General features: G+C 40.4%; 1 protein-coding gene and 1 pseudogene across 1 annotated transcript in view; both read left to right on the top strand.

Annotated features, from left to right (window-relative positions):
- The window catches only part of BTNL8 (butyrophilin like 8), a 79,330-nt gene that overhangs the window by 62,910 nt on the left and 1,379 nt on the right, over nucleotides 1-15,041 (top strand). Inside the window, exons 4-7 of the mRNA XM_050795150.1 lie at nucleotides 13,041-13,154; nucleotides 13,879-13,899; nucleotides 14,428-14,454; nucleotides 14,747-14,773. Coding sequence (XP_050651107.1) covers nucleotides 13,041-13,154; nucleotides 13,879-13,899; nucleotides 14,428-14,454; nucleotides 14,747-14,773 — 189 coding nt within the window. The remainder of the gene's footprint in view (nucleotides 1-13,040; nucleotides 13,155-13,878; nucleotides 13,900-14,427; nucleotides 14,455-14,746; nucleotides 14,774-15,041) is intronic.
- Nucleotides 11,257-12,175, top strand: LOC126957373 (40S ribosomal protein S29-like; annotated as a pseudogene).

The following is a 15,041-nucleotide window of genomic DNA, read 5'->3' as shown; positions in this document are numbered from 1 at the left end:
CCCCCTTGGCCTTGCAGGGTATGCTTGGCTTGTGCTACCATCCAGATCCTGCACCTGCCAAGGGCGAGCCAGGCACAGAGCAGTGAGGAGTGCATGAGTGAGTGAATGCAAAATGTAGCCACTGTGCACAGCCAGGCATGCTGGCTGCTGTGGTGGAGCAGGCAGCTCTAGGCATCAGCACAGGTGCCAGCTCCATGTAAGCCTCTGTGTGGCTAGACCAGATGCACTGCAAGCGGCTTCCACTGTAGGCCCCTGTGTCTGGACGAGGGGAATGTGGTGGTGCCTGGAAGCTTGGAAATGCCAGAAACCATACAGTCCCAAAGAGGGTATCACAGTCCTGGTTTGGGAAGCCCCTAGGTCTGGGCTCCCTGAAGAGCTGCAGTTCTTCTCTCCTTCTCATTGTCTGCAACATGGCAAATAGGGCGGTGTGTATCAGCCCTGTTTGTGTTACAGCTTTTTCAGTCCCACCATTCAATGGTTCCCAAGTTCTTGTCCCATATCCAGGAAGAATGAGGTACACAGACAACTGGAGGGCAAGTGAGGTGGTGAGGAGCTTTATTGAGCAACAGAACAATTCTCAGGAGACCTGAAGTGGGTAGCTCCTTTCTGCAGGCAGTTCATCCCGACAAGTGGGTAGCTCCTTCCTGCTTCTCACTTCATAGTCCTGATGTCTGGCTGAGTCTAGGGGTTTTTATGGGCTCAGAAGGAAGGGAGTGCATGCTGATTGGTTCATGGATGGCCATGGGTGGCTAGGAAAAACCACCATAAATTCTGACTCCAGGCAATGGAGTCCACCCAGAACTGGCAGCCCAGCCCCCAGGCTTCTGGTCATCCCTGGCTTGAAGGTAGTCAGGGACCTGCCCCTTTTCACCCAGGAAACCGTTTCCCTTGCACCATCAACATGCCATCCATGGCACCCAGGCCATTCATGCTGAGTGGCACCTGCAGACCTGTGCAGAGCTGCCCTCAGCCCCCGTCCTCCCTCTTGTGCTCATTGGTGCTCAAAGTCTAGAGGGAGCTGAGGAGGCAGGAGCTGGCATGTCAGCACTGCCTCCAGCACATGCACACCTGGCTGGGTCACAACAGTGCCTGGACTCAGCTACAACTTTACTCTGCGCTGGAGTGGGCACCAGGAGCAGGGAGAGGGTAGGAAGCAGGAACAGGCACTTCTGAGCCTGCAGGGGCAGAGAGGGTTTCCAGGGCTCCATGACCACAGAGATGCCTGGGTATGGAGCCACAGCTGGGTGACTGCAGCTGTGCCCCAGAGGGCAGGACTCCTGCCCCATGGACTCGGTAGAGGGTGGGACTCCCACCTGTTCCCAGCCCCACCTGGCTCCATGGAGCACATAGCCCCAGCCACACCTCCCCTGCTGCAGCCAGCTTCTTCACAGCAACTGCTCCACACAGGCTGCCACGGTTACCAACATCATACTTAAGCATGAAAGGTGGAACACTTTTCCTGTTAGATCAGGGACAATACAAGAATGCCCATTCTTACAACTTTTTTTTTTTTTTTTTGATGGCATCTCGCTCTGTTGCCAGGCTGGAGTGCAGTGGCACTATCTCAGCTCACTGCAACCTCTGTCTCCTGGGTTCAAGTGATTCTCCTGCCTCAGCCTCCTGAGTAGCTGGAACTACAGGCATGCACCACCACACCCAGCTAATTTTTTTGTAGTTTTAGTAAAGACAGGGTTTCACCATGTTGGCCAGGATAGTCTCGATCTCTTGACCTTGTGATCTGCTTGCCTCGTCCTACCAAAGTGCTGGGATTACAGGCCACTGCCCCCAGCACTTCTTTCTAATGTAGTACTGGATGTCCTAACCAGCACAGTTCGGCAAAAGAAAGAAAGAAAAGGTATCCACATTGGAAAGAAAAAAGTAAAATTGTCTCTATTTAGTAATGACATGATCTTATATATAGAAAATCCTAAAGACTTAGCCAAAAAAAGATTGGAACAGGTAAGTAAGTCTAGTAATGTTGAAGGATACAAAATCAACATACAAAGATCAGTATCATTTCTATACACTAATGAAAAACTGTCTGAAAAAGATTAAGAAAACAATTCCAATAGCAACAAAAAAGTACTTCAGAGATGAAAGACCTGGTTAAAATTATGGAAAGTTATAAAACACTAATTAAAGAAATTGAAGAAAACATAAGCAAATAGAAAACTATCCTGTGTTCATAATTAGAAGAATTAATATCGTTTAGATGTCCTTGACTAGCAGAGCTGCCGTGTGCTGAGTGTGCTCTGCAGGAATTGTGGACCAGCACAGTTGAAGATTGCCACCAGCCACTCCATCCCCTCAACCAGTGACCCTGACCACTTGATTGGTGGAGCTGCTGCATGCCACATGTGACTCCAGTGATCTAAGGACTTGTGGAGTCACATGTGACCAGACCACTGGTGAGCCGAAACTTTCAATTGGCACAGGTGCTGTACACCACACATGTTCCCCAGGAATTGGGAATTAGCCTGCCCAGCATTTGCTGCCACCAGAAATACCACCCCCTGGAACAGTGGAGGCACCACACATTGCCTGCATCCCCCAGGGTTCCAAGGACTGGTGCACTCAGCACCTGCTGCCATGACTTCATACCCTTGATTGGCAGAGTGACTACATGCTGCATGCAGCCCCCCAGGAGTCTCAGTAACAGCCCTTTTGGTGTCCACCACTGATGGTGGCCATATCTCATTTACTTGCAGAGCTTCTGCATGCTATGTCCATCACCCAGGACTCCAGGTACTGGCCCACTCAGCATCTGGCACCATTAGTAACCTTGCCTCCTCGACTGGTACACCACTGGGACAAGTGACCAGTGGAGCTGTCAAGTTTGGTGTGCACCTTCCTTGCCTAAAAACCAGCCTACCTGGTGGCCCCAGCCCCCAGCAAAGCTGTGGCATTGCCTCCAAAAATACACACAGCCTACAACATTGACACACTTGAAGGTACTGCCAATGTTGATTACAGCTGAAGCAGTTACATGGAAATTATTAATATAATACAGTGCCCACGTATCCAGCCAACACCATAGGACTCATCTACAGGAAAATATCTTTGCCTATAAAAGTTTTAAGAAAAAAATTAAGCCCCAAATTGAAAATGTTTGAAATAACAAAAATTAGAGCAGAAATAGAGAGTAGAAAAACAAAAGAAAACATCAACAAAACTAATAGTTGGTTTATATATAATGTTATTCCATAAAATTGGAAGAGGTTACTGTTCCACCAAATTTGCAGATATCAATGTAGGAACACAAGAAACATGAAAATCCATGGGAATATGACACCTCCAAAGGAACACAATAATTCTTCAGTAACAGACTCCAAGGAAAATAAAATCTATGAATGCCTGAAAAGGAGTTCAAAATAATGATCTTAAGAACACTTACTGAGATACAAGAGACTAGAAATGGAGAATTTAACAAAATCAGGGAAACAATTTGTGATCTAAATGAAATATTTTTTTAAAACTCCTTTCCCCATTTTTAAAAAAGAAATATTCAACAGAGAGACAGATATTACAAAACAGAGCTAAACAGGAATCTTGGAGCTAAGGAATTCAATGAATGAAATAAAAACATGGCCATTTGATGGATTACTCTAGTGATAAAATTTGATTCCTTTCAAATTTATACAGGAGATCAATCAGAAGAAAGAATTTCGGAACTTGAAGACAGGTATTTTGAAATAACCCAGTCAGATGAAAAAAAGAAAGAGAAAGAAAAAGAAAAAGAATGAAGAAAGTATGCAGGACTTACGAAATATCATTAAGTGAAAAAATTTTCACATTATGTGAGTTTCAGAAGAAGAAATGACAGATAGTGTAAATAACCTATTTAATAAAATTATAGCTGAAAAATTCCCAAGTCCTGGAAGAGATGTGGATCCAGTTCCAGGAAGCTTAAAAGTTTCCAAATATATTCAACACAAAAAGGTCCTCTACATGGCACATTATAGTCAAATTGTCAAAAGTTAACAACATATAGAGAATTCTAAAATGAGCAAGATAAAAGTGTCATGCTACATACAAGAGAATTCCCATCAGACTAACAGCAGATTTCTTTCTTTCTCCTTCCTTCCTTCCTTCCTTCCTTCCTTCCTTCCTTCCTTCCTTCCTTCCTTCCTTCCTTCCTTCCTTCCTTCCTTCCTTCCTTCCTTTCCTCCTTCCTTCCTTTCCTCCTTCCTTCCTTCCTTCCTTTTTTTGATGGAGTCTCGCTCTGTCGCCAGGCTGGAGTGCACTGGCACAATCTCTGCTCACTGCAGCCTCTGACTCCCTAATTCAAGTGATTATCCTGCCTTAGCCTCCCAAGTAGCTGAGATTACAGGCACACACCACCACACCCAGCTAATTTTTGTATTTTTAGTAGAGACAGGGTTTCACCATGTTGGCCAGGATGGTAACAGCAGATTTCTTAACAGAAATCTTACAGGCCAAGAGAGAAAGGGATACTATGTTCAAAGTGCTGGAAGGAAAAAAAGCCAACTAATGTATGATGTCCAGCAAAGCTATTCTTCAGAAATAAAGAAGAAAAATACATTTTTAGATAAGCAAAACTGAGGGAATTTATCACCACTAGATCAGTCTTACAAGAAATGCTCAAGGGAGTCCTACATCTGGAAGGGAAAGGATGATAACTACCAGATGAAAACACCTGAAAGTAGAAAACTCACTGGAAGAACAGATATGAAAATGAGAAAGAGAATCAAATTTTATCACTATAGCAATCCATCAAATGGCAAAGGTAAATTATAAGAGAGGAAGAATCAAACTGGATCTACAAAATAATGAACAAAAAGTTAACAAAATGACAGGAGTAGGTCCTCACTCATCAACAATACCCTTCAATGTAAATAGTTTAAATTCCCTAATTAAAAAATATAAATTGGCTGAATGAATGAATGAATGAATGAAAAAAGATCCCATTATATGCCACCCAGAAGAAACTCATTTCACTTGTAAAGACACACATAGACTGAAATTGAGAGATGATGAATGGTATTCCACACAAAAGAAAAAAAAAAAAACAAGCAAGAATAGCTATACTTATATATCAGCGTAGCTGATATAAGTATCAGTATATAAAATAGATTTTAAGTCAAAAACTATAAAAAGGGACAAAGGAGATTATTATTTAATGATAAAGGGGTCAATTCGGCAAGAGGATATAGCAATTGTAAATATATATGAACCCAACACAGGAGCACCAAGATTCATAAAGCAAATATTACTAGATCTAAAGGGAAAGGTAGATCTCAGTACATTAACGAATGTAACGTCTAGCTGAACTGTCTAGCTGTTGAAGCTGGGGACTTCAACAGTCCACACTCACCATTGGACAGATCATCTAGACAGAAAATCAACAAAATAATATTGGATTTATTGTACACTATACACCAAATGAACCTAGCAGATATCTACATAACATTTTATCCACAAGCTGCAGAATACACATTCTTCTCATCAGTGCATGGAACGTTCTCCAGGATACATTTTATGTTAGGCCACAAAACAACCTCAAAAAAAAGTTTTTTAAATAAAAACTCTATCAAGTATATTTTCAGGGCACAATAGAATAAAACAAGAAATCAATAACAAGAATACTGGAAATTGTACAAATACATGGAAATTAAACAACATTCTTCTGAACAACCATTGGCTCAATGCAGAATTTAACAGAAAGTTAAAAAAAACTCCTTAAAACAAATGAAAATATAAATACAATATACAAGCTGGGCACAGTGACTCACGCCTGTAATCCCAGCATTTTGGGAGGCTGAGGCAGGCAGATCATGAGGTCAAGGGGTCAAGACCAGCCTGGCCAACATGGTGAAGCACCGTCTCTACTAAAAATATAAAAAATTAGCTGGGTGTGGTGGCGCTAATCCCAGCTACTCGGGAGGCTGAGGCAGGAGAATCTCTTGAACCAGGGAGGCAGAGGTTGCAGTGAGCTGAGATCATGCCGCTGCACTTCAGCCTGGGTGACAGAGCAAGACTTCATCTCAGAGGGAAAAAAAAAAAAAAAAGAAACACAACATACCAAAACATATGGGATATAGCAAAAGCAGTACTAGGAGGGAAGTTTATAGCAATAAATGCCTACATCACAAAAGGTATAAATATTTCAAGTAAAAAAAAAAAAAACCCTAACAATTAGCCTCAAGAAATTAGAAGGGCAAGAAGAAACGAAGCCCAAATTTTGTAGAAGGAAATAAATATCAGAGGAGAAATAAACGAAATAAAGACCAAAATTATAATACAAAAGACCAACAAAATAAGAGTTTGTGTTTTGAAAAGATAAAATTGACAAACCCTTAGCTAGACTATGAAAAAAAAGAGAGAAGACCCAAATAAAGAAAATTAGAAACCAAAAGGAGGCATTACAACTGATACCAGAGAAATACAAAGGATCACTGGAGACTATTAAGAAACATATGCCCTGGGGCACAGCTGCTTATGCCTGTAATCTCAGCACTTTGGGAGGCCAAGGCAGCAAATCACTTGAGGTCAGGAGTTCGAGACCAGCCTGGCCAACATGGTGAAACCCTGTTTCTACTAAAAAAGAAAAACCCACAAAAATTAGCCAAAGAAAGAGAAAGAGAAGGAAGGGAGGGAGGGAGGGAGGGAGGGAGGGAGGAAGGAAGGAAGGAAGGAAGGAAGGAAGGAAGGAAGGAGAGAAAGAAAGAGAAAACTAGTATATGCCAACAAATTGGAAAACGTAGAAGTAGATAACCTCATAAACACATGGAACATACCAAAATAGAGTCAGGAAAAAATAGAAAACCTAATCAGACCAATAATGAGTAACAAGAGTGAATCAGTGGTAGAAAGTATCCCAGCAAACAAAAGCTCAAAACAAGATATCTGACTTCACTGCTGGATTCTATTAAACTTTTAAAGATCTAACACCTTCTTTTCTTAAAGTATTACAAAAAGTTGAAGCGGTGGGAATTCTTCCAAACTCATTCCATAAGGACAGTATTGCCCTGATAGCAAAATCATAAAAGAATACAACACAAAGGAGAATGCTACAGGCCAATATCCATTATGAACATAGATGCAAAAATTCTCAACAAAATACTAGCAATCCAAATCCAATAGCACATCAAAAAGAATATACACCATGATTAACTGGGATTGATTCCTGGGATGCAAGGATGGTTCAACATATGGAAATCAATAAATGTGATATATCATATCAACAGAATGAAGACCAAAAAGCATATGATCATCTCAATAGACATCAAAAAATATCTGATGAAATTCAACATTCCTGCATGATATAAACTCTCAACAGGTTAGATGTAGAAGAAATGTACCTCAACACAATCAAGGTCACATATGACAAACTCACAGCTAACATCATACAGAATGGGGAAAAGTTGAAAGCTTTTCAATAAGAACTGGAACAAGACAAGGATGCCCACTTTTACTACTCTTATTCAACCAAGTACTGGAAGTCCTAGCCAGAGCAATTAGGCAAGAGAAAAAAAATAAAGAGAATCTAAATTGGAAAGGAGAAAGTCAAATTGTCCCTGTTCACAAACAACACGATCTTTATATATATATATATATCTTTATATATATATATACACACTACAGATTCCACCAAAAAAACCTCTTAGAATTGATAAACAAATTCAGTAATGTTGCAGGATACAAAATCGACATATAAATTTAGTAGTGTTTCTACATACCAATAACAAACTAGTTGAAAAAGAATCAAGAAAGCAGTATCATTTACAATAGCTACAACAAAATAAAATACCAAGGAATAAGTTTAACCAAGGAGGTGAAGATCTATACAATAAAAACTAGAAAACATTGATGAAAGCAACTGAAGGGAACACAAACAAATGAAAAGATACCCCATGTTCCTGATCTAAAAGAATTAAGATGGGTAAAATGACGATACTACCCCAAGTGATGTACAGAGTCAATGCAATCCTTATCAAAATGCCAATGACATTCTTTAAAGAAATAAAAACCGAAATCCTAAAATTCATATGGAGCCACAAAAGACTCCAAATAGCCAAAGCATTACTGAATAATTAACAAAGCTGGAGGTATCACATTATGGAGCTTCAAAATACACTACAAAAGCATAATAGCCAAGACAGCATGGTACTAGCATGAAAGCAGACACACAGAAGAATGAGACAGAATACAAAACCCAGATATAAATCCACATATTTACAGTCAGCTCATGTCTGAGAAAGGTGCCAAGAATATATATTAGACAAAAGACAGTCTCTTCAAAAAATAGTGCTGCATTTGCTAGTATCCATATGCAGAAGAAAGAACTAACCCCTATCTCTCACCATATATAAAAATAAACTCTTGATGAATTAAAGGCTAAAATGTAAAACCTGAAACTATAAAGCTACTAGAAGAAAACATAGGAAAAATGCTTCAGGACATTGGACTGGGCAATAATTTTTTTAAATATATGATTTCAAAACCATGGACAACAAAAGCAGAAATGGACACATGATTATATCAAACTGAAAAGCTTTTGCACAGCAAAGGAAATAATTAACAGAGTGAAGAGGTAACTTACAGAATGGGAGAAAATATTTGCAAACTATACATCTGACTAGATATTCATATAAGGAACTCAAACAGCTCAAGAGTGAAAAACCCAAATAATCCAATCACAAAAGGGAAGATAGATTTCTTTTTTTTTTTTTTTTTGAGACAGAGTCTCGCTCTGTCACCCAGGCTGGAGTGCAATGGCACAATCTCGGCTCACTGCAACGTTGGCCTCCTGGGTTCAAGTGATTCTCCTGCCTCAGCCTCCCGAGTAACCGATTACAGGCACCTGCCACCATGCCCAACTAATTTTTATATTTTTAGTAGAGACGGGGTTTCACCAGGTTGGCCAGGCTGGTCTCTAACTCCTGACCTCAGGTGATCCGCCTGCCTCCCAAAGTGCTGGGATTACAGGCACGAGCCACCGTGCCCGGCCAAGATGATAGACCTTATAGACATTTCTCAAAAGAAAACATACAAATGAACAACAGACATATAAAAACTGTTCAATATCACTAGTTATCAGGGAAATGCAAATAAAAACTACAATTAGATAAAACATTACTCAAGTTAAAATTGCTATTATCAAAAAGACAAAAGATAACAATTGTTGTTGATGTGGAGAAAAGGAACACTTGCACACCACTGGTGGGATTTTAAATTAGTATGTTCATTATGAAAAACAGTATGGAGATTTCTCAAAAAATTAAAAATGAAACTACCATAGATCCAGCAAAGTACTGAGTATATCCAAAAGGAAGAAAATCAACATATTGAAGAGATCTGCACTCCTATGTTTATTTCAGTACTATTCACAATAGCTAAGATATGGAATCAACCTAAGTGTTTATTAACAAATTAATGAAAAGGAAATATGACGTATATACAAAATAGAATATTATTCAGTAATAAAAAGAGTGAAATCCTATTATTTGCAACAACATGGATGAACTTAGAAGACACTATGTTTAGTACATTAAACCATACATGATCTCACCCATATGTAGAATCCAATAAATGTATCTCATAGAGGTAGAGAACCTAGAAGACATTATGTTAAGTAAATTAATCCAGACACAGAAATACAAATACCACATGATCTCACCCATATACGGAATCCAAAAAGTTTATCTGATAGAAGTAGAGAAGTGGGGTTACCAGAGAGTGCTGGAGCTGGGGATAAGGTAGAGGGAGGAATGGAGAAATGGTGTCCTATTGCATAGCAGAGTGACTATAGTTAACAAGAATGTATAGTATATTTCAGAATAGCTAGAAGAGAGGATTTTGAATGTTCTCACCACAAAGACACGACAAGTGTTTGAGGTGATGGAAATGATCTTCACACAATGTATACATGTATCACAACATCACATTGTACCACATAAATACGTACAGTTATTATGTGGAAATTAAAATTCTTTTAAAAAGCTGATCTCATAGAAGTAGAAAGTGGAACAGTGGTTACTAGAGACTGGTAAGGGTAGAGGGATTGCGGGGGATGAGGAGAGGTTGATCAGGCACAAAATTACATTTAAATGGCAGCAATAAGTTCTAGTCTTCCACTGCACAGTAGGGTAACTATAATTACCAATTACATATTACATATCTCAGAATAGCTAGAAAGGAGGATTTTGAATGTTCTCACCTTAAAGAAATGATTAATGTTTTAGGTGATACCTTAATTTGATCATTACATATTGTATACATATATCAAAACACCATTTTGTACTGTAAATATGAACAATTATTACGTCAATACGAAATAAAATAAAACTTAAAAAATTGAACACAAATAAAGAAAATATATTCTATGTTCAGGAATTGGAACAATTAGCACTGTTAAAATGTTCATACTACCCAAAGCTATCTACAGATTCAACACAATCTCTCTCAAGATTCTAATGTCACTTTTCACAGATAAAGAAAAAAGCAATCCTTAAATTCATATGGAACCACAAAATAACTCAAACAGCCAAAGCAATCTTGAGCAAAAGTAACAAAGTTGGAGCCCCTATACTCTGATTTCAAAATATAAAGTGATTATAATTAAAACATCCTGGGGCTGGCACAAAAGCAGACACATGACTCAGTGGAACAGGATGGAAAGTTTAGAAATACACCCATGTGTTTATGAACAATTGATTTTTGAAAAAGGTGCCAAGAACACAGGATGAAGAAAGGACAGTCTCTTCAACAAATGATATTGAAACAAGTGGATATCCACATGCACACGTATGAAGCTGAACCCTTATCTCACACCATGTACAAAAATGAACTCAAATTAGATTAAAAAGTTAAATGTAAGACCTGCAACTATAAAACTACTAGAAGAAAACATATGGCAAAGCTCCATGATACTGATCTTGGCAATAATATTTTTGAATATGCCATAAAAAGCATAGACAACAAAAGCAAAAATAGGCAAATGGGATTACATCAAACTAAAAAGCTTCTGTACAGCAAAGAAAACAGTAAACAAGGTGAAGGACAACCCACAGAGTGAGAGAAAATACTTGCAAACCAAACAGCTGATAGGGGATTAATATGCAAAATATATAAGAAATTCAAACAGCTCAATAGCAAGAAAACAAATAACCCGATCTTAAAAATGGGCAAAGACCTAAACAAACACTTCTCAAAATAATATTTAAGTGGACAACAGGGAGGGTGTATGCTTGCGTTAACTCTCTTCTTCCACCTAGTTGCACTCCTGAGAGCAAGATGGGCCACCAGCAGCTGTACTGGAGCCACCCGTGAAAATTCGGTCAGGGTCCTTCTCTTGTCGAGTCTGCTCAAACCGGCACGGTCTGATCCGGAAATATGGCCTCAATATGTGCTGGAAGTGTTTCCATCAGTACGCAAAGGATATAGGTTTCATTAAGATGGACTAAGTGATCTTCCTTGAATGGATTATCCAAGGCATCTACGCAATGAAAAACCACAATAGCTCTTTGCACATAAACATTAATAAATAAATAAATGGACAACAGGTACATGAAGAAATGCTCAGCATCTCTAATCATTGTGGAAATGCAAATTAAACCACAATGAGATATCACCTTACACCTCTTTGAATGACTGTTATCAAAAAGATTAAAGATAAGAGTTGGCGAGGATGCTGAGAAAAGGAACTCTTGTACGTTATTGGTGGGAATGTAAATTAGTATGGCCATTATGGAAAACAGTATGGAGTTTTCTCAAAAATCTAAAAATAGAACTGCTCCATGATTCAGCAATCCTACTTGTGGGAATATATGAAAATGCACTGTAATCAATATGTTGAATGAATAGCTGTATTACACACAATTGCTAAATTCAATCTAAGTGTCCATCATCAGATGAATGGGTAAAGAAAATGTGATCTATAAATACAATGGAATATAATATTTAGCCTTTAAAAAAAGGATGGACATTTTGTCATTTGTAATTCCGAGGATAAACCTGAAGGACATTATGCTAAGTGAAATAAGCCAAGCTCAGAAAGATGAATCTCTCGTGATCTATGTCAAAGCTAAAAAAGCTAAACTCAACAATAGAGAGTAGAATGTTACCAGAGGCTGGGGCAGAGGGCAAGAGAGAATGGGGAGTTGTTGGTCAAAGGGCGCAAAGATTGAGATAGACAAGAGGAATATGTTTTGAAGTCTGTTGAACTACAGGGTGACTGTAGTCAATAATAACATATTGTATATTTCAGAATAACAGAAAGAACAAAATTTAAATGTCTCATCATAAAAATGATAAGTAAGGGAGATGATGGATGTATTAATTAGCTTGATTTAATCACTCCACATTGTAGGCATGTATCAAAGAGTCACACTGTACCCGTTAATATGTATGAGGTTTGTCAGTTTAAATAATAGTAAAAGGAGGGAAGAGATATTTTTTCAGACAAGAAGATGCAAATATTTTAAGGTATCAGTTCTCTCTGAATTGATCTATAGATTCAGTGCAATTCCATTCAAATTTTCAGCAGAATTTTCTTAGAACTTGACAAGTCAATACAAAAATTTATGTTGCACAGCAAATGGCCATGATTGCCAAGGCACAACTGAATAAGAAGTGAGGAAAATTAGCCTAGTTTATACCAAAACATATCCTGGAATTGTGGTGATTAAGCCACTCAAAATTATTGGCACAAAAGTGGACAAGTAGACAAATGGCATAGAGCAGAGAGCCCAGCAACAAATCCAAACCTAAACAGAAAGCAGAGAGCCCAGCAACAAATCCAAACCTAAACAGAAGGCCCACTGGGTCAGAGGTGACGGTGCGTGTATTAGTGTGGAAAGGAAAGTCCATTCAGTAAATGTTGGCACGGTCGTTATCTGTTGAGAAGAAAATTAAATAGAACCACTACTGCGTTTTATAACAAAAATAAAATCAAAGTGTTAAACCTATGGGAGAATTTATAGAAACCTATAAATTTTCTATAGGTGAGTCCTTAAAGAAGAATTGAATTGTGTCCTTTGTTCACCGATAACTAAAATGTCTGTGGGATTGTTTTTCAGATACCTTTTTCCAGCCTGTATCATGGTACCTGGCTACCAAAGTACTGGGAATACTCTGCTGTGGCCTATTTTTTGGCATTGTTGGACTGAAGATTTTCTTCTCCAAATTCCAGGGTAAGCGAGAGAGAGAAGCATGGGCCGGCGACTTATTTATGGTTCCAGCAGGGACAGGATCAGAGATGCTCCCACATCCCAGCTGCTTCTCTTCCTCTAGTCCTAGCCTCCAGGGGCCCAGGCCCAAAAAAGTAATCACCCTTCTGCAGGGTATTCAAACAACTCTTCCTCCGCAAATATCAACTACGACAGGCCCTTGCTACTTCATTGAGGCCAAATAATAAGGGGATGAATGATTTTCAGTACCTATAGAGCTTGGATAATTTTCCATGAACAACACCAAGACTCCTATTAAAAAGTTTTAATGTGGCGAACAAATTCATAAAGGAAGAAGTCAAAGTGACTGACAATAAGATAAAATTATATTCAGTCTCAATAAGACTTTTTACCCCCAAAACCAATTTCTTCCCCCTTGGGAGTGACACTTCTCCCGGGGATGAGGCCGCCCCCGCCTCCCCTCCCAGCCGCCTTCTCCCATCTCCATCTCCACCTCCACAGCATCCCAGCTGTTGTCCCTCTCCTTAGCATGAACCTTCCTGATCTCTTGCTCTCCCCAGACAGCTACGCTCCGTGCGGGGGCTGCGGAGACGAGCACATGTAAGTGTTCTAGGAGAGGCCCTGCCCTTCACACCCGCAGCTTGTCCCACCTGTGCAAGCAGCCAGGGTCATGTTTGTACCTTGCACACTCCTGTGTCCACCACTGAATACACTGTTTCTGTTTCAGGGAAAATCCAGGCAGAATTGGGTAAGTGTGTGTCACGTCCTGAGCCTCCCACACATGGTTCTCCCGGGTCCCTCCCTGATCCACAGCGTGAGCCTCTGGAGACCCCGGCTCCAGGCTGGACAGGAAGTACCGGCAGGGGGAGGAGAGCAGCTGCCTCGCTCTCTCCATCCACGGCTAATGAGTTGCCCCTCAGATATCTGGAGGGCTTAGGATAGGCCTCAGGGCCTGGAAGTCCCATCTGTGCCTGTTGCCCGTTGGTCCGCTCTGTGTGTGGTGGGGGGAGGTGTTGATCACAAGCTCTGAGGGTGTGTGGACCACAGGGAGGAACTTGAGAAAAATTGGTGGGTGATCCTCAACCTCCCTGGCCTGATGCTTTGAGACTTTACCCAGTCCTGTATCAACCACTAAATCGTCTGCTTTTTGTTTCGAGCGAACTGCAGGATAAACTGGGTGAGAATGTTATCACATGCAGGGCTTTCCTCCCACGCTCTCCTTGGGCCCTGCTCTGTGATGTCAGCCTCTTATGTGTGTTTTGTTTTTGTTTTTCAGACTGGAGAAGAAAGCACAGACAGGCAGGTAAAAGAAAATATTCCTCTTCCCACATTTATGACTCCTTTCCAAGTCTCTCGTTTATGGATTTTTATATCCGGAGGCCCATGGGTCCCTGCAGAGCCAAGCTTGTGATGGGAACTCTGAAACTGCAGATTCTGGGGGAGGTACATTTTGTAGAGAAGCCCCACAGCCTTCCTCAGATCTCTGGAGGGCCCACGACACTCAAAAAAGGTCCTAATCCTTGGTCTCTCCCTTCTCCCTGAGGCCTGTTTCCCACCTGAGCACTGAACTGCCTGCTCTGTCTGCTTGCTTTCAGAATTGAGAGATGCCCGGAAACACGCAGGTACCAATGCCTGGTCGGGTGACGGTGGGACAGAATCTCAGGTGGACATGAGAGGGCGAGCTGAAGAGGGACAGATATGGGAACAGAGTGATGCTGAGACCCATCCTGCCTGCAGATGGAGAAACTGGAATGCTTGATAGCTCCCAAGAGTGCAGTGCCCCCAGACACACTTCTTCCCCTGGGTCTAGAAGGGGAGGAGACAAGGGCTGGGAGATAGGGGGAGTCTTTGGCACAGTTTCAGGAAATTGAGGTCAATATCCTGACCTCA

Source organism: Macaca thibetana, chromosome 6, assembly GCF_024542745.1.
Source record: "Macaca thibetana thibetana isolate TM-01 chromosome 6, ASM2454274v1, whole genome shotgun sequence".
NCBI lineage: Eukaryota > Metazoa > Chordata > Mammalia > Primates > Cercopithecidae > Macaca > Macaca thibetana.
This window is presented reverse-complemented; position numbering and strand designations above follow the sequence as displayed.